A 17,945-nucleotide genomic window follows, 5' to 3' on the forward strand; every position below is an offset into this window, starting at 1 on the left:
GTGGTGGTCCTTGCTGTTGTTAATAATAATAACCAAATAATAATAATTGTGTATTTCTTAAGCGCTTCCTATGTGCCAGCCACTGTTCTAAGCACTCGGGTGGATCCAAGCAAATCGGGTTGGACACAGCCCCTGTCCCACATGGGGCTCACGGTCTCAATCCCCATTTTCCAGATGAGGGAACTGAGGCCCAGGGAAGTGAAGTGACTTGCCCAAAGTCACACAGCGGACATTTATTTATTTTACTTGTGCATATTTATTCTGTTTATTTTATTTCGTTAATATGTTTTTAATATGTTAATAATAAGCGCTTAGTACAGTGCTCTGCACATAGTAAGCGCTCAATAAATACAATTGATGATGATGATGATGTTTTGTTTGGTTGTCTGTCTCCCCCTTCTAGACTGTGAGCCTGCCGTTAGGTAGGGACCGTCTCTATATGTTGCCAACGTCTACTTCCCAAGCGCTTAGCACAGTGCTGTGCACACAGTAAGCGCTCAATAAATACGATTGAATGAATGAAAGGCCTTCCAACTCCCAGGTCCGGATTCTATGCACTAGGCCACGCTGCTTCTCCTCTCCCGCCCTCCTGAAATTCACCCCCCTACTTTGGGGTCCTCCCCTGGCCCTGTACGTATTCATTCTATTTATTTTATTTTGTTAATATGTTCGGTTTGGTTGTCTGTCTCCCCCTTCTAGCCCGCCGTTAGGTAGGGACCGTCTCTATATGTTGCCAACTTGGACTTCCCAAGCGCTTAGCGCAGTGCTCTGTAAATACGATTGAATGAAGGAGTGAAAAAGTGGCGGAGGCGGGATTAGAACCCATGGCTCCCGGGCCCGGGCTCTATCCACTAGGCCACACTGCTTCTCACTAGGCCGTGCCCCTCGGAGGGTGGGTTAGCCCAGGGCATCGTGGGGGGCTTGGAGCCCCTCGGCAGGGTAGGGACAGGGGGGCTGCCACCACTCAGAGATGGGGCGGGCTGCCCGGCGCCCTGAGCCCGAGCGGCTTTGGGAGGCCCGGCGGTGGGGTGGGCGGCCAGCTGGGAGGGGGATTAGCTGGACGGGGCTGGGGGAGGGGGGCAGGAAGCCACCAAATCCCACCCACGGGGGCATCGAGGGCGAGCGGCCAGGCCCGGACCGTCCACAGCCCGACGAGCGACCCACCGGCCCCGCGCCCGCCCGGCCTGACGCTCGCCGGCAAGATTGTGGACGTGAGTGAGTCGTGGGGGGGGTGGGGGTGAAGGGGTCCCGCTGGGAGGGACCCCTGAGCCAGGCATCCCACCCACTCGAGGGGTACGTGTGTGGCATGTCTACCCGTGGGTGCCAGCGGGTGCCACGCTATTATTGTCCAGGCGTCTGCCACTGTGTCTGCTTCTGTTCCCTTGGGCACCAACGTGTGTTCTCTGGGCCCCGGGCCCTCCCTCAACTGCATCATCAATTGTCATCAATCGTATTTATTGAGCGCTCACTATGTGCAGAGCGCTTGGGAACTACAAATTGGCAACGTATAGAGACAGTCCCTACCCAACAGTGGGCTCACTGTATGTAGGTGGGTATGTTTGTGTAGTTGTGTGGGCACAGGCGTGCGTCGTCTGTGCCATGAGCCCTCGCTGCATTTGGGCGTGTGTATGTTTGTTTAGCTGTGTGGGCACCAGTTTGTGCTGTTCGGGTCCGGGGCCCTCTCTCAGTTGCATCTGGGTGTGGGCATGTGTTTGTGTAGTTGTGGGAGCAACAGTGTGTGCGGTCCTTCATCATCATCATCATGATGGCATTTATTAAGCGCTTACTATGTGCAAAGCACTGTTCTAAGCGCTGGAGTGGTTACAAGGTGATCAGGTTGTCCCACTGGAGGCTCACGGTCTTCATCCCCATTTTACAGATGAGGGAACTGAGGCCCAGAGAAGTGAAGTGACTTGCCCAAAGTCACACAGCTGATAAGTGGAGGAGCAGGGATTTGAACCCACGACCTCTGACTCCCAAGTCCAGGATCTTTCCACTGAGCCATGCTGTCCTTGTTGTCCTGGGCCGTCTCTCAGCTGCATCTGGGGGGCGGGTGTGTGTGTGTGTGTGTGTGTGTGTGTGTGTGTGTGTGTGTGTGTGTGTGTGTGTGTTTGTGTATAGTTGCGAACTCACCTTTGTGTGCTATCCATGCCCTTGGCCGTCTATCAACTCCACCTGGGTGTGTTGTTACATGTATTGTTACATGGGCACCAGTGTGTACTGTCCATGCCCTGGGCCCCCCTCTCAGCTGTGTCTGTGTGATTGTGAAGTTGTGTGGGCAACGGTGTGTGCTATCCATAGCCTGGGCCCCCCTCAGCTGCATCTAGGTCTGTGTGTGTGTGTAGCTATTTATTTTATTTTGTTAGTATGTTTGGTTTTGTTCTCTGTCTCCCCCTTTTAGACTGTGAGCCCACTGTTGGGTAGGGACTGTCTCTATATGTTGCCAACTTGTACTTCCCAAGCGCTTAGTACAGTGCTCTGCACACAGTAAACGCTCAATAAATATGATTGATTGACTGATAGTTGCGTGGACACCGGTGTTTGAAAAGAACCAGAAATCAAAGGTGGCGTCACCTCTCATGAAAGACCTCATGAGCCGGGATGAGATGATGGGAAGAGATGGGAAGAGATGGGAAGAGATGGGAACCCCTTCCCCCCCTCTCTCCCCGCCCCCCTCCCCAACTCCCCTTTTTTATGGGGCGGCGGGGGAACGCCACACACAGGGGAGACAGTAATAAGAGAAAATTGGTTTTGAAACTGAATAAAAAGCCCCTTTCAGAGGCAATAATTTGGTTCAGGTACGCAGCTGAAAGTAAAATGGTGCCTAATGAAAGGTGGTTCCGTGACTGTCTTTCATGTAGGACAGATGAAAGTTTAAACCATCCCCCAGAAATACAAGAACGGCGTAATTGCGTGGTAACAAGGAGCTTGTTGTGAAATTAGTATCTTCAGAAAGTAGTGAAAAGCCTTCTACCCATGAATACTTCATTATTCGGGGAAAGCTGTACCGTTTCGGGCTCTAGACACCTGTTTAGTATTAAATAACTTCTCTTTCTTCCCCTCCCTACCCCTTCTCCTTTTTGACAAATAAAAAAAGCCCCTCAAAACAAAACATGGATCTTGTTTACAGAGCCTCTGGGGGCCTGGTTAGCTCAGGGGAGATGGGTGTTCAGTCAATCGTTAATTGGGGCGTATTTATTGAGCGCTTACCGTGTGTAGAGCACCGGACAAGAGATACGGATTTGGGAAACTGCTCTTTGGGGTCCGGGGGAGATGGGGGATGAGGGGGGGACTGGGGCGAAGAGCTTGGGGACCCGGGGAGTCTTGAGCCCCGGATCCGCCCCCTGGTTCCACCGCCGGCCTGCTGTGTGACCTTGGGCAAGTCATTCAACCTCTCTATAATAATGATGGCATTTGTTAAGCGCTTACTATGTGCCAAGCACTGTTCTAAGCACTGGGGGGGATACAAGGTGATCAGGTTGTCCCACATGGGGCTCACAGTCTTAATCCCCATTTTACAGATGAGGTCACCGAGGCTCAGAGAAGTTAAGTGACTTGCCCAAGGTCACACAGCAGACATGTGGCAGAGCCGGGATTCGAACCCATGACTTCTGACTCCCAAGCCCAGGCTCTTTCCACTGAGCCACGCTGCTTCTCTGCCTCTCTAGGCCTCAGTTTCCTCCTCGGTCAAAACGGGGATGAGATTGTGTGGGACGATCTGATTATCTTGTATTTACCTCACTGCTTGGCACCTAATAGGCGCTTAGTAACTGCCAAAATAAACCCAGGAAGGGCAAAGGTCTGAGGATTGGGGGCCTGAGGATGGGGGGTGGGGAGGTCTTGGACACCCCCGACCCCCTCCAGCCACCCAGAGCCGGGGGTGGATGGCGAGAAAGGAACGGCTCTCATCCCAGCTCTGCCACCTGCCTCCCGTGTGACTTGAGGCTAGTCATTTCATTCCTCCGAACCTCAGTTTCCTCATCTGCAAAATGGGGATTCAGTGCCTGTTGTCCCTCCTAATTAGGCCGTGAACCCCATCTGGAACAGGGACTGTGACCAACCCGATTATCTCGTGTCCACCCCAGCGCTCAGTACAGTGCTTGGCACATAGTAGGTGCCTAGCAATCAATCAATCAATCAATCGTATTTATTGAGTGCTTACTGTGTGCAGAGCACTGTACTAAGCGCTTGGGAAGTACAAGTTGGCAACATACAGAGACAGTCCCTACCCAACAGTGGGCTCACAGTCTAAAAGGGCTCACAGTCTAAACAAATACCCCAGTTGTTATTATTATTTTTAAAAAAATGATATTGTAGGCATTTACTATGTGCCAGGCACCATACTAGGGACTGGGGTAGATCAGCGCTTAGTACAGTGCTTTGCACATAGTGTTTAACAAATGTCATCATTTGTTTCATTTTAGACTGTGAGCCTTTTAGACTGTGAGCCCACTGTTGGGTAGGGACTGTCTCTATGTGTTGCCAATTTATACTTCCCAAGCGCTTAGTACAGTGCTCTGCACATAGTAAGCGCTCCATAAATACGATTGATTGATTGATTGATTGATCATTATTATTATTATCCAAGCTAATCAGGTTGGACACAGTCCCTGTTCCCCCACGGGGCTCACGGTCTTCACCCCCGTTTTCCAAGATGAGGCCCAAAGAAGTGAAGTGAATTGCCCAACGTCTCACAGCAGATTAAGTGGCAGGTTTAGAACTCAGGTCCCATGACTCCCAGGCTCTTTCCTGGGCCAGGCCCGGGTACTCCCCCCCTCCCTGCCCCCCCCCCCCCCCCGATCAGGGTGACCAAAGTGTTCAGAAAGTCAGTGGTGGCCTGAGGCATCCCGGACAGGAAGTCTAATTTATGCTTCCATTCTGGCTCCCAAAGGGAAGACAATTAACTGGATGTGTGCGAATGTGAGCGTGGCTTGTGTGTGAGTGTGTAGGGGTGGGGGGTTTGTGTGACTTTGGCCTGACCCTGGCATCTTTCCCAGCAGGACTGGGGGCGAGGCAAGGTCGGCCGGGAGAGAAGCCTGGAGCCCATTGCTAAGAAACAAATACACAGTGACATCATTCTCGACCCCCGTGTGCCCTTCCCCTCCTCCCCCCAACACACACACTTCCTGCCCAGAGGGGTCTTCAACAATAATAATAATGGCATTTATTAAGCGCTTACTATGTGCAAAGCACTGTTCTAAGCGCTGGGAAGGTTACAGGGTGATCAGGTTGTCCCACGGAGGGGGCTCACAGTCTCAGTCCCCATTTTACAGATGAGGGAACTGAGGCCCAGAGAAGTGAAGTGGCTTGCCCGAAGTCACACAGCTGACAGTTGGCAGAGCCGGGGTTTGAACCCATGACCTCTGACTCCAGAGCCTGTGTTCTTTCCACTGAGTCACGCTGCTTCTCCTAAGCCCTGGGCCGAAAGGGAGGGAATCTGTGATTGTGATATGTGTGACCTTGGGCCAGTCACTTCATTTCTCTGGGCCTCAGTTCCCTCACCTGTAAAATGGGGATTGAGACCGTGAGCCCCCACGTGGGACGGGGACTCAATTTGCTTGTATCCCCTGCAGCTCGTAGTACAGTCACTGGCACATAGTAAGCACTTAAGAAATACCATAGTTATCATTATTCTTATATTTGTCAAGCACTTCCTCTGTGCCCATAAATAAATATTTATTTATTTATTTTACTTGTACATATCTATTCTGTTTTATTTTGTAGTATGTTTGGTTTTGTCTCCCCCTTTTAGACTGTGAGCCCACTGTTGGGTAGGGACTGTCTCTATATGTTGCCAATTTGTACTTCCCAAGCGCTTAGTACACTGCTCTGCACACAGTAAGCACTCAATAAATACGATTGATGATGATGGTGATGATGATGATGCCCAGCACTGCGCTAATTGCCGGGGTAGCTCAAGGGTAATCAGGGCAGACCCAATCCCTGTCCCACAGGGGCTCAAAGATCTAGCGGGGAGGGAGGACATTACTCTATTTATTTATTTATTTATTTTACTTGTACAAAGCTATTCTATTTATTTTGTTTTGTTAGTATGTTTGGTTTTGTTCTCTGTCTCCCCCTTTTAGACTGTGAGCCCACTGTTGGGTAGGGACTGTCTCTACATGTTGCCAATTTGTGCTTCCCAAGCGCTTAGTGCAGTGCTCTGCACATAGTAAGCGCTCAATAAATACGATTGACGATGATGATGCCCAGCACTGCGCTAATTGCCGGGGTAGCTCGAGGGTAATCAGGGCAGACCCAATCCCTGTCCCACAGGGGCTCAAAGATCTAGCGGGGAGGGAGGACATTACTCTATTTATTTATTTATTTATTTTACTTGTACAAAGCTATTCTATTTATTTTGTTTTGTTAGTATGTTTGGTTTTGTTCTCTGTCTCCCCCTTTTAGACTGTGAGCCCACTGTTGGGTAGGGACTGTCTCTACATGTTGCCAATTTGTGCTTCCCAAGCGCTTAGTACAGTGCTCTGCACATAGTAAGCGCTCAATAAATACGATTGACGATGATGATGCCCAGCACCGCGCTAATTGCCGGGGTAGCTCGAGGGTAATCAGGGCAGACCCAATCCCTGTCCCACAGGGGCTCAAAGATCTAGCGGGGAGGGAGGACATTACTCTATTTATTTATTTATTTATTTTACTTGTACATAGCTATTCTATTTATTTTATTTTTGTTAGTATGTTTGGTTTTGTTCTCTGTCTCCCCCTTCTAGACTGTGAGCCCACTGTTGGGTAGGGACTGTCTCTATATGTTGCCAATTTGTACTTCCCAAGCGCTTAGTACAGTGCTCTGCACACAGTAAGCGCTCAATAAATACGATTGATGATAATGATGCCCAGCACTGCGCTGATTGCCGGGGTAGCTCGGGGGTAATCAGGGCAGACCCAATCCCTGTCCCACAGGGGCTCAAAGATCTAGCGGGGAGGGAGGACATTACTCTATTTATTTATTTATTTATTTTATTTTGTTAGTATGTTTGGTTTTGTTCTCTGTCTCCCCCTTTTAGACTGTGAGCCCACTGTTGGGTAGGGACTGTCTCTCTATGTTGCCAATTTGTGCTTCCCAAGTGCTTAGTACAGTGCTCTGCACATAGTAAGCGCTCAATAAATACGATTGACGATGATGATGCCCAGCACTGCGCTAATTGCCGGGGTCGCTCGGGTAATCAGGGCAGACCCAATCCCTGTCCCACAGGGGCTCAAAGGTCTAGCGGGGAGGGAGGACAGGTGTCGAATCCCCATTTTAGAGAGGCGGAAGCTGAGGCCCAGAGAGGCCAAGCGAGTTACCCGCGGCAAGGATTCGAACCCAGGTCTCCTGAGCCCCAGGCCCCACCGCCGGAAGCCAAGGCCGCGGGAGTCGGGAGCCACGCCGGGGCCGGTGACCGTCCTCCATGTTGCCTTGCAGCGCGCTGGCCCGTACGGCCCCGGGATCGCCGCCGCTCCGACCATGCTGGCCTGCCTGCAGCGGACCCAGAACCCTCCCGCCCAGCGCCTCGCCTGCCCCAGCAAGGCCCTGGACCCCTGCAAGGGTAAGTGCCCCGCGGCCAGGGGCCGACCGACCAGGGGCGTCTCCCACCATGCTCCTCCCTGGAGCCGCCCCGGGCCCTGCCGGTGGACAGTGGGGCCTCGAAACAGGCCCCAGTAGAGATTCACTCACCATCGATCCATCATCATCATCATCATCGATCGTATTTATGGAGCGCTTACTATGTGCAGAGCGCTTGGGAAGTACAAATTGGCAACATATAGGGACAGTCCCTACCCAACAGTGGGCTCACAGTCTAGAAATCCATCACCCAATCAATCAGTAGTGTGTATCAATGATCAATCAATCAATCGTATTTATTGAGCGCTTACTGTGTGCAGAGCACTGTAATAAATGATGGCATCTATTAAGCGCTTACTATGTGCAAAGCACCGTTCGAAGCGCTGGGGAGGTTACAAGGTGATCAGGTTGTCCCACGGGGTTTCACAGTCTTCATCCCCATTTTGCGGATGAGGCAGCTGAGGCACAGAGAAGCGAAGTGACTTGCCCAAAGTCACACAGCTGACAGTTGGCGGAGCATTCCTGGCATTCCCCTCACCACCCTCCTCTGGGAGAGGCCTCTCTGTTCAGGGATTCAAGGAGAGGGACGATGATGATGATGATGGTATTTGTTAAGCGCTTACTATGTGTCAAGCACAGGCTACCCAAGTTGGACACAGTCCCTGTCCCCCATGTGGCTCTCAGTCTTAATCCCCATTTTACAGGGGAGGAAACTGAGGCCCAGAGAAGCAAAGCGACATCCCCGAGGTCACACAGCAGACAAGTGGCAGAGCCGGGATTTGAACCCATGACCTCTGACTCCAAAGCCCGGGCTCTTTCCACTGAGCCACGCCGCTTCTCTTGTCAAGGACCAACTGGGGGCAGATCACTGTACTGAGCATTTGGGAGAGTCCAGTAGAGCCGGAAGACGTAATCCCAGCCCTCAAGGAACTTCCAGGGTGGCAGGGGAGAGGGACATAAATTCATTTCGAGGTGGAAGGGACAAGCGAAGGAAAAGTGAGAAGCATTCATTCATTCGTTCCGTCATATTTAGTAAGCACTTACTGTGCGCAAATCACTGCTCTAAGCATCTATGAGAGGACGGTTTAACAATAAACGGACACATTCCCTGTCCTCAACGAGCTTACTGTCCACAGACAGCGAGGCCTAGTAGATAGAGCCTGGGCTTGGAAGTCAGAAGGACCTGGGTTCTAATTCCTCCCCCGCCACTTGTTTGCTGTATCACCTTGGGCAATCACTGCTCTGGGCCTTGTTTCCCTCACCTGTAAAATGGGGATTAAGGCCTGTGAGCCCCATGTGGGACAAGGACTGTGTCCAACCTGATTGGCTTGTATCTACCCCAGCGCTTAGACCAGTGCCGGGCACATAGTAAGTGCGTAACACATACAATTATTATTATTATTGTTATTGTCATTGTTATTGTTATTATTATAAGCCTCCAGGGGATCAGTGCCCTTGGGGCCACAGGAAGCCAGTCAGGTCTCAGTTCAGGGTTCAGTTGGGACTCACAAGACCCTAATGTTTAGTTTGTTTTTTTCAAAAAAATTTCCTGGCATTCCCCTCACCACCATCCTCTGGGAGAGGACTCTCTGCTCAGGGATTCAAGGAGAGGGACAATGATGATGATGATGGTATTTGTTAAGCGCTTACTATGTGTCAAGCACAGGCTACCCAAGTTGGACACAGTCCCTTTCCCCCATGGGGCTCTCAGTCTTAATCCCCATTTTACAGGGGAGGAAACTGAGGCCCAGAGAAGCAAAGCGACGTCCCCGAGGTCACACAGCAGACAAGTGGCAGAGCCGGGATTAGAACCCAGGGCCTTCCGACTCCCAAGCCCGGGCTCTATCCACCAGGCCATGCTGGAGAGTCGTCCATAAATCATCATCATCATCAATCGTATTTATTGAGCGCTTACTGTGTGCAGAGCACTGCACTAAGCGCTTGGGAAGTCCAAGTTGGCAACGTATAGAGACGGTCCCTACCCAACAGTGGGCTCACAGTCGAAAAGGGGGAGACAGAGAACAAAACCAAACATACTAACAAAAGAAAATAGAATAGAATAGATATGTACAAGATAAATAGGGGCGGGGTGAATACGGAGTGGTCAGAGAGGACGGATCCAAGCGTGAGGAAAATGTCGTTTGGCTGGAGTCCCCCCCATCCCCCAGGCGGAGTCCCCCCCATCCCCCCAGGCCCGGCCATCGCCAGCTTACCAAGAAGGCCCGGAGCCTTAGCTGGAAGTAATATAAAAAGCCTGAGGATTATTACTGCAGGCGGGGGCATTTTCCATTTACACTAATAAAATACGGAAGAAACAAAACAATTTAAAATTCCAATAAAATTCCCAACAAATCTCTGGCTGCAGAGCAGATTTAATTATTTAGCCGTTAGCGAGCGCAGCCGGGGGAAAGGGAGCGGGTGGGCCCGAGCGGCCCCTTCCCGTCGGCAGACGGAGTCACCCGGTGACCGGCCCTCTGAGCCGGGAGGACGGGAGCGCGACAGGAACAGATGAGGGAAGAGGAGAGGCCAATGGGTCCCCGATGGAGCTGGGAGAGAGAGCCCGAAGGAGGAAAGGCCAGAGGAGGAGGGAGACGGATTGGGGCCGGGAGATTCATTCATTCATTCATTCAATCGTATTTATTGAGCGCTTACTGTGTGCAGAGCACTGCACTAAGCGCTTGGGAAGCACAAGTCGGCAACATAGAGAGACGGTCCCTACCCAACAACGGGCTCACGGTCTAGAAGGGGGAGACGGACAACCCAACAAAAGATATTAACAAAATAAAATAAATGGAATAAATACGTGCAAATAAAATAGAGTAATAAATACGTACAAACATATATACAGGTGCTGTGGGGAGGGGAAGGAGGTAAGGCGGGGGGATTCATTCATTCATTCAATCGTATTTATTGAGCGCTTACTGTGTGCAGGGCACTGCACTAAGCGCTTGGGAAGTACAGGTTGGCAACACAGAGAGACGGTCCCTACCCAACAGCGGGCTCACAGTCTAGAAGGGGGAGACAGACAACACAACAAAAGATATTAACAAAATAAAATAAGTGGAATAAATATGTACAAATCAAATAGAGTAATAAATACGTACAAACATATATACAGGTGCTGTGGGGAGGGGAAGGAGGTAAGGCGGGGGGGATTCATTCATTCATTCAGTCGTATTTATTGAGCGCTTACTGTGTGCAGGGCACTGCACTAAGCGCTTGGGAAGTACAAGTTGGCAACACAGAGCGACGGTCCCTGCCCAACAGCGGGCTCACAGTCTAGAAGGGGGAGACAGAAAACAAAACATATTAACAAAATAAAATAAATATGTACAAATTAGAGTAATAAATACGGGAGATGGAAAAGCAGGGATATGGCCCCCTCCCCACCCTCATCCCGACCCCCTGGTTGGGGGCAGGACCCAGGCAATCTGCTCTATCAGTCAGTCAATCCTATTTATGGAACACTTATAGTAATAATAATAATAATTCTGGTATTTGTTAAGCGCTTACCATGTGTCGGGCACAGTACTAAGCGCCGGGGTAGATACAAGGAGATCGGGTTGGACGCAGTATGGTGTGCAGAGCACTGTACTAAACGCTTGGGAGAGCCCAATATACACATTGCTTGGAGAAGCCGTGCGGTTCGATGCAAAGAGCCTGGGCTTTGGAGTCAGAGGTCACAGGTTCAAATCCCAGCTCCTCCAACTGTCAGCTATGTGACTTTGGGCAAGGCACTTCACTTCTCTGGGCCTCAGTTCCCTCATCTGGAAAATGGGGATTAAGACTGTGAGCCCCCCATGGGACAACCTGATCAGCTTGTAACCTCCCCAGCGCTTAATAGCATTTTAATAAATGCTATTAAAAATATATATAATAATTATGATGCTTGTTAAGTGCTTACTATGTGCCAAGCACTGTTCCAAGCGCTGGAATACATACAAGTTAATCAGGTTAGACACAGTCTCACATGGGGCTCACAGTCTTGTCCCCATTTTATGGATGAGGGAACTGAGGCACAGAGAAATGAAGTGACTTGCCCGAGGCTCTACAGCAGACACTTGGTGGAGCCGGGATTAGAACCCAGATCCTTCAGACTCCTGGGCCTGTGCTGTTTTCCACTAAGCCATGCTGCAGTTTAACAGTATAACACACACATTCCCTGCCCACAACAAGCTTACGGTCTAGAGCTTGGCTGGATTCTGGAGGGAGGGTCCCCCTTCCTATTAATAGTGATAATGTTAATTTTGGTCATTTTTAAGCGCTTACTATGTGCCTGACTGTCCTAAGCGCCGGAGTGGGTACAAGCAGATCAGATCAGACACAGTCCCTGTCCCACATGGGGCTCACAGTCTTCTAGACTGTGAGCCCACTGTTGGGTAGGGACTGTCTCTATATGTTCCCAACTTATACTTCCCAAGCGCTTAGTACAGTGCTCTGCACACAGTAAGCGCTCAATAAATACGATTGGTTGATTGATTGATTATCCCCATTTTACAGCTGAGGGAATAGAGGCAAAGAAAAGTGAAGTGACTTGTTCAAGATTCCACAGCAGACATGTGGCAGAACTGGAATTAGAACCCAGGTCCTTCTGACTCCAGGCCTGGGCTGTTCCCACTAGGCCACACTGCTTCCTGTGCTGCTTTGGGGATGGTTGGGGGGTGGAGTCTTCTCTGGAGAAGACCTCATGGCCCCCACCCCCAAGGGGGAAGACAGCCGGACCCCCAGCTCAGCAGCCCCTCCTCTTTCCAGCGTGGTTCAGTGGAAAAGAGCCCGGGCTTTGGAGTCAGAGGTCATGGGTTCAAAGCCCGGCTCCGCCAATTGTCAGCTGTGACTTTGGGCAAGTCACTTCACTTCTCTGGGCCTCAGTTCCCTCATCTGTAAAATGGGGATGAAGACTGTGAGCCCCCCGTGGGACAACCTGATCACCTTGGAACCTCCCCAGCGCTTAGAACAGTGCTTTGCACATAGTCAGCGCTTAATAAATGCCATTATTATTTTTATTATTATTATTATTTCCACCCAGTGCCTCGTCCCCCCGACCCCTCACACAAATCACATTCGTTGTCCAGGGTTTGGCCACAGCATAGACAGAGATGACAGGTTAGTAGGCCTCGTGGATAGAGCCCAGGAGTCGGAGTCAGAAAGACCTGGGTTCGAGTCCCGGCTCTGCCACTTGTTTGCTGTGTGACCCTGGGCAAGTCACCTCACTTCTCTGGGCCCCAGTTACCTCATCTGTAAAATGGGGGTTACAAGAGGTAAAACCGGGCACCTCCAAGGGCAGAATTCCTTGGAGTAGCCCATCCTGGGGCGACCCCCGACCTCACATCCAACTCCCAGCCCCTCCCCCCCGGGCACCCCTCCTGCTTTGGGACCTGGTGGGGGGTGAGGTGGGGGCAAGGGGAAGGGGGCAGACCCTCCCCGCAGGCCGGGAGCTGTGCCCCTCTTTCCCTCAGCCCTGGCCCGGCTCCTCCTTGCTTGCTGTCCCAGCAGCTGACTTCGTTAGGAATTCTGCGGGTGTCACTGGCTAATTAGTGTCACATTAATTGAGGACACAGGAGAGGAGGGGAGGGGGGAGGCTGGGCCAAGGGCAGGGTGGTTTAGATGAAGGGGAATGCAGATGGGGGACTGTCCTTCTCTTCCAGGCCTCTGCATGCCACCTCCCTTCTCTTCCTCCTCCTCCTTTCCTTTCTCCACCTCCCCACTGACCCAGCTCCTTGTCTTCTTCCACACACCAGGACTTTTAAGGGCCTCCCGGTCCTGCCTTTGGGTGCCCGGAGCTCTGGGCAGGTGGTCCAGCCAGCCTCCCCCGCAGATGGGGCAGCCTGTGGGCACCCGTGGGGGCAGAGTGGTGGCATTGTGATAACAGAGCCCCCCGGCCCAGAAGCCCAGCACTTTGATTTGTCAGATAGAGTCCAGGCCCTGCAGCTCCTGTTGGAGTCTCTGCTGCCTCAGACCCCCCTCAGCCCTCTCTCAGCCCCCCTTCAGAACCACCTTCCCTCAGAAACAGCCAGCCCTCAGGTCTCCTTCTATGTCCTCTACACTGGCCTTGTCACCAGGTGGACACCCCTGGGGATGGGTGCCTGGGAAGGGAAGGAACCTCTTTCTGCCTCTTGAGAGGCCTCAGTGTCTATTACTTAATACCTGTTTTCCCTCCTACTTAGCCTGTGAGCCCCATATGGGACAGAGACCGTCTCCTACCTAATTAATTTGTATCTACCCCAGCGCTTAAATAGTGTTTGAGACCTAGTGAGCATTTCACAAATACCATAAATCTGTTGTACTCTCCCAAGCACTTAGTACTGTGCTCCACACTGAGAAACAGCATGGCCTAGTGAATGGAGCCTGGGTGTCAGAAGAACCTGGGTTCCAATCCCGGCTCCGCCACTTGTCCGCCCTGTGGCCTCGGGCAAGTCGCTTCACTCCTCTGGGCCTCAGTCACCTCATCTGTAAAATGGGGATTAAGACTGCGAGCCCCACATGCGACACGGACTGTGTCCAACTTGATTAGCTTGGATCTGCCCCGGTGCTTAATTCAGTGCCTGGCACAGACTAAGATCTTAACAGATGCCACAGCAGGAAACAATGAGTACCATTGATGATGATGATGAAAGGAAGAAAAAATCAGAGACTCCGCAGCTTGGTTCCGCCCACATCCGCCCTCCAAGTTGTTCTGGGAAGCTTTGGGCCTCTCAGGCCTCAACAAGGCTGGTAGCCGTGCCCAGTGGGGCAGACGGCGCTGAGGAGGAGCGAGGTGTACAGTCCTGGGACAGGGGCGATGGTGGAGTCCTCTCTCAGCTCTTCTGGGGCCCGACTCCTCCATCCCGCCGGGCCAGGCAAGAGACAGGATGGCGTAGTGGTGAGAACGAGCGTGGGACTGGGTGTTCGTTCGTTCAATCGTATTTGTTGAGCGCTTACTGTGTGCAGAGCACTGTACTAAGCGCTTGGGAAGTCCAAGTTGGCAACATATAGAGACGGTCCCTACCCAACAGCAGGCTCACAGGCTAGAAGGGGGAGACAGACAACAAAACAAAACATATTAACAAAATAAATAGAATAGTTAAATATGTACAAGTAAAATAAATAGAGTAATAAATATGTACGAACATATATACAGGTGCTGTGGGGAGGGGAAGGAGGTAGGGCGGGGAGGAGGGGGAGGACGGGGAGAGGAAGGAGGGGGGCTCAGTTTGGGAAGGCCTCCTAGGTTTCAATCTCATTTTTGTTGACCAAAAACTTAGGGCTTTGTAATGTTAAATGCACAAGTTGTTTTTTTTTTAAAGCATATGATGATGATGATGGCATTTAGACCCAGGCTCTCATCGCAGTCTACTCCTGGCCTCCTGTGTGACCTTGGCCAAGTCATTTCACCTCTCCGGGACGCCGCTTCCTCCGTTGTCACATGGGGATAAAATCCCCACCCTCCGCTGTATGGAGTCGGGAACCGTGTCCCATCTCATTACCTTGTATCTACCCCTGTGCATAGCACACTTCAAAAAACCCCATTACTAATTTTGTTTTTTTTTAATGGTATCAGTTAAGTGCTTACTTGGTGTCAAGCACTGTTCTAAGTGCCGGGGTAGATAGGACTAATTACCCACGGTTCTCCTCAGACAGGGGTCAGGCCAGTTGGGAATCCCGTGAGAGTTGGGGACTGGTTTGGGGAAGGAGGAAGACCCCAACTGCCCAAACTACAGGGATCCCACCCTACCCAGGGAATGGGGGTGGGCGGGGGCTCTCCCTCTCCAGACCCCAGAGACCTCAGACCCTTCCCCAGCCCCTCGAGGCACAGCTGGGGAACATCCCCCAGATCCAGACTTGTCCTCACGCGTCACCCGGTGGCTTCGTTCAGTCCCGCTCAGGGGGCGGCCTGGTTTTAATTGGCTTAATAGACTCGTTAATACCGACGTCCATTTGAGACACCTGTAATGAGCCCATAACATTAACGTAATGGGAAAAGTGTCTGCAAAACTCTTCCATCCTGCCTTGGAAATTACCGGCGCGGAACTAAATGGGAACGGGGCCAGGAAGAGAGAGGCGAGAGGCTGTGGGCCCGTTCTGTGGGAGGGGATGGGTGGGGGTGGTGTATGGCTTTTAGAGGGGATACTGGGTGTGTACACCAGTGTATATGTGGGCTCACAAGTGTGTACACGGGTGTAGTCATCCGCGGACACGTGTCGGGGGGCGGGCTAGCGTTTGCCTGTCCCCGTTGTGAGTTTGTTTTTGCTTTGGGGGTAATAGTAATGATAATTGTTGTATTTGTTAAGCACCTACTATGTGCCAAGCACTGGGGTAGACACAAGATAATCAGGTTGAACACAGACCCCTGTCCTGCGTGGGGCTCGCAGTCTCAATCCCCGTTTTAGAGATGAGGTAACTGACACAGAAAATAATAATAATTGTATTTGTTAAAGCACTTACTCTGTGCCAAGCACTGTGCTAAAGGCTGGGGTGGATACAAGCAAATCGGGTTGGACACAATCCCTGTCCCATGTGGGGCTCCCAGTCTCCATCCCCATTTTACTGATGAGGTGACTGAAGCACAGAGGAGTGAACTGACCTGCCCAAGGTCACACAGCAGGCAAGTGGCAGAGCCATTCACTCATTCAATCGTATTTATTGAGCGCTTACTGAAGCCGTGACCTTCTGGCGCCCTGGCCCTATCCCCTACACCGTGACTAGGTTGGGAATCAATCAATCAATCCATTGTATTTATTGAGCGCTTACTGTGTGCAGAGCACTGTACTAAGAGCTTGGGAAGTACAAGTTGGCAACATATAGAGACAGTCCCTACCCAGCAGTGGGCTCACAGTCTAAAAAAATTGGGGAATGAAGTGGCTTGCCAAAGGCCACACAGCGGACAAGTGGCAGATTCAGGATTAGAACTCATGACCTTCTGAGGCCCAGGTTCTATCCACTAAGCCATGCTGGGGGTGTTGGTGGGAAGACACACAAATCAGCTCACAGGGCGGCCCCCGATCGGGGACAGAAGCAGCACGACCCAGCGGAAGGAGCCCCGGCTTGGGAGTCAGAGGACCTGGGTTCCAGTTCCGGCTCAGTCATTTGTCTCCTGTGTGACCGTGGGCAAGCCTGTGTCCTTCTCTGGGCCTCATTTACCTCTGCCATAAAATGGGGATAAAATATCCGTTCTTCCCATTAGGCTGTGATTTCCATGTGGGACGGGGACTGTATCCAACCTGATTATCTTGTATCTACCCCAATCAATCAATCGTATTTATTGAGCGCTTACTGTGTGCAGAGCACTGTACTAAGCGCTTGGGAAGTACAAGTTGGCAACATCTAGAGACAGTCCCTACCCAACAGTGGGCTCACAGTCTAAAAGGGGGAGACAGAGAACAAAACCAAACATGCTAACAAAATAAAATAAATAGAATAGATAGGTACAAGTAAAATAGATAAGACAGTGCCTGGAATATAGTAAGTGCTTAACAGATGCCACGGTTGTCATCATTATTATTGTCATCTTCCTTTCCTCCTGTTGTTGGGTAATTTATTTACTTATATTAATGTCTGTCTGCCATTCTAGACCGCAAGCTCATTTTGGGAAGGGAACGTGCCTGTTATATTTTTCTGTTGTCCTCTTCCAAGTGCTTAGTACGGTGCTCTGCACATAGTAAGCGCTCAATAAATACGATTGATGATGATGATGATGATGCTCTGCACACAGTAAGCGCTCAATAAATACGATCGACTGACTCACTGACCGACAGAAGCAGCAGGAGAATAGGGGCAGACCAGACCTTGGCACTGGGTTGTAGGGGGAAGGGCACGGGTAGGTGGTGGAAGAGAGGGCAGGAGAACGGAAAGAAGTGGGGACGGTTTTCCGGAAAATCCCATGATCCCTCCCGGTAAGGACGGTCTGTCCCGAGGTGGGAGAAGGGCAGGACAGGGGGACGCACCTCTGCCCTGTCTTTCCCTGTCACTGCTCCTCCCTAGACTGAGCCCGTATGGTTGTGTGCATTCATTCGATCAATTGTACTAACTGGGTGCTTCCTGTGGGAAAAGCACTGTACTAAGTGCTTGGGAGGGAAAGATAGAATAATAAACTGACACATTCCCTGCCCAAAACGAGTTTACAGTCTAATAATAATAATGATGATGGCATTAATTAAGCGCTTACTATGTGCAAAGCACTGTTCTAAGCGCTGGGGGGATACAAGGTAATCAGGTTGTCCCACGGGGGGCTCACAGGCTTCATCCCCATTTTACAGATGAGGGAACTGAGGCCCGGAGAAGTGAAGTGACTTGCCCAAAGTCACACAGCTGACAGTTGACGGAGCTGGGATTTGAACCCATGACCTCTGACTCCAAAGCCCGGGCTCTTTCCACTGAGCCATGCTGCTTCTCCTAGTCTAGTCTA

At 51.2% G+C, this 17,945-nt stretch overlaps 1 protein-coding gene across 1 annotated transcript in view; it reads left to right on the forward strand.

Annotated features, from left to right (window-relative positions):
• Positions 1–17,945, forward strand: part of FAM222A (family with sequence similarity 222 member A) — a 79,624-nt gene that overhangs the window by 53,381 nt on the left and 8,298 nt on the right. The window contains exon 2 of the mRNA XM_038763043.1: positions 7,424–7,547. Coding sequence (XP_038618971.1) covers positions 7,466–7,547 — 82 coding nt within the window. The 5' untranslated portion in view covers positions 7,424–7,465. The remainder of the gene's footprint in view (positions 1–7,423; positions 7,548–17,945) is intronic.

Source organism: Tachyglossus aculeatus, chromosome 21 (assembly GCF_015852505.1).
Source record: "Tachyglossus aculeatus isolate mTacAcu1 chromosome 21, mTacAcu1.pri, whole genome shotgun sequence".
In the NCBI taxonomy this organism is placed as follows: Eukaryota; Metazoa; Chordata; class Mammalia; order Monotremata; family Tachyglossidae; genus Tachyglossus; species Tachyglossus aculeatus.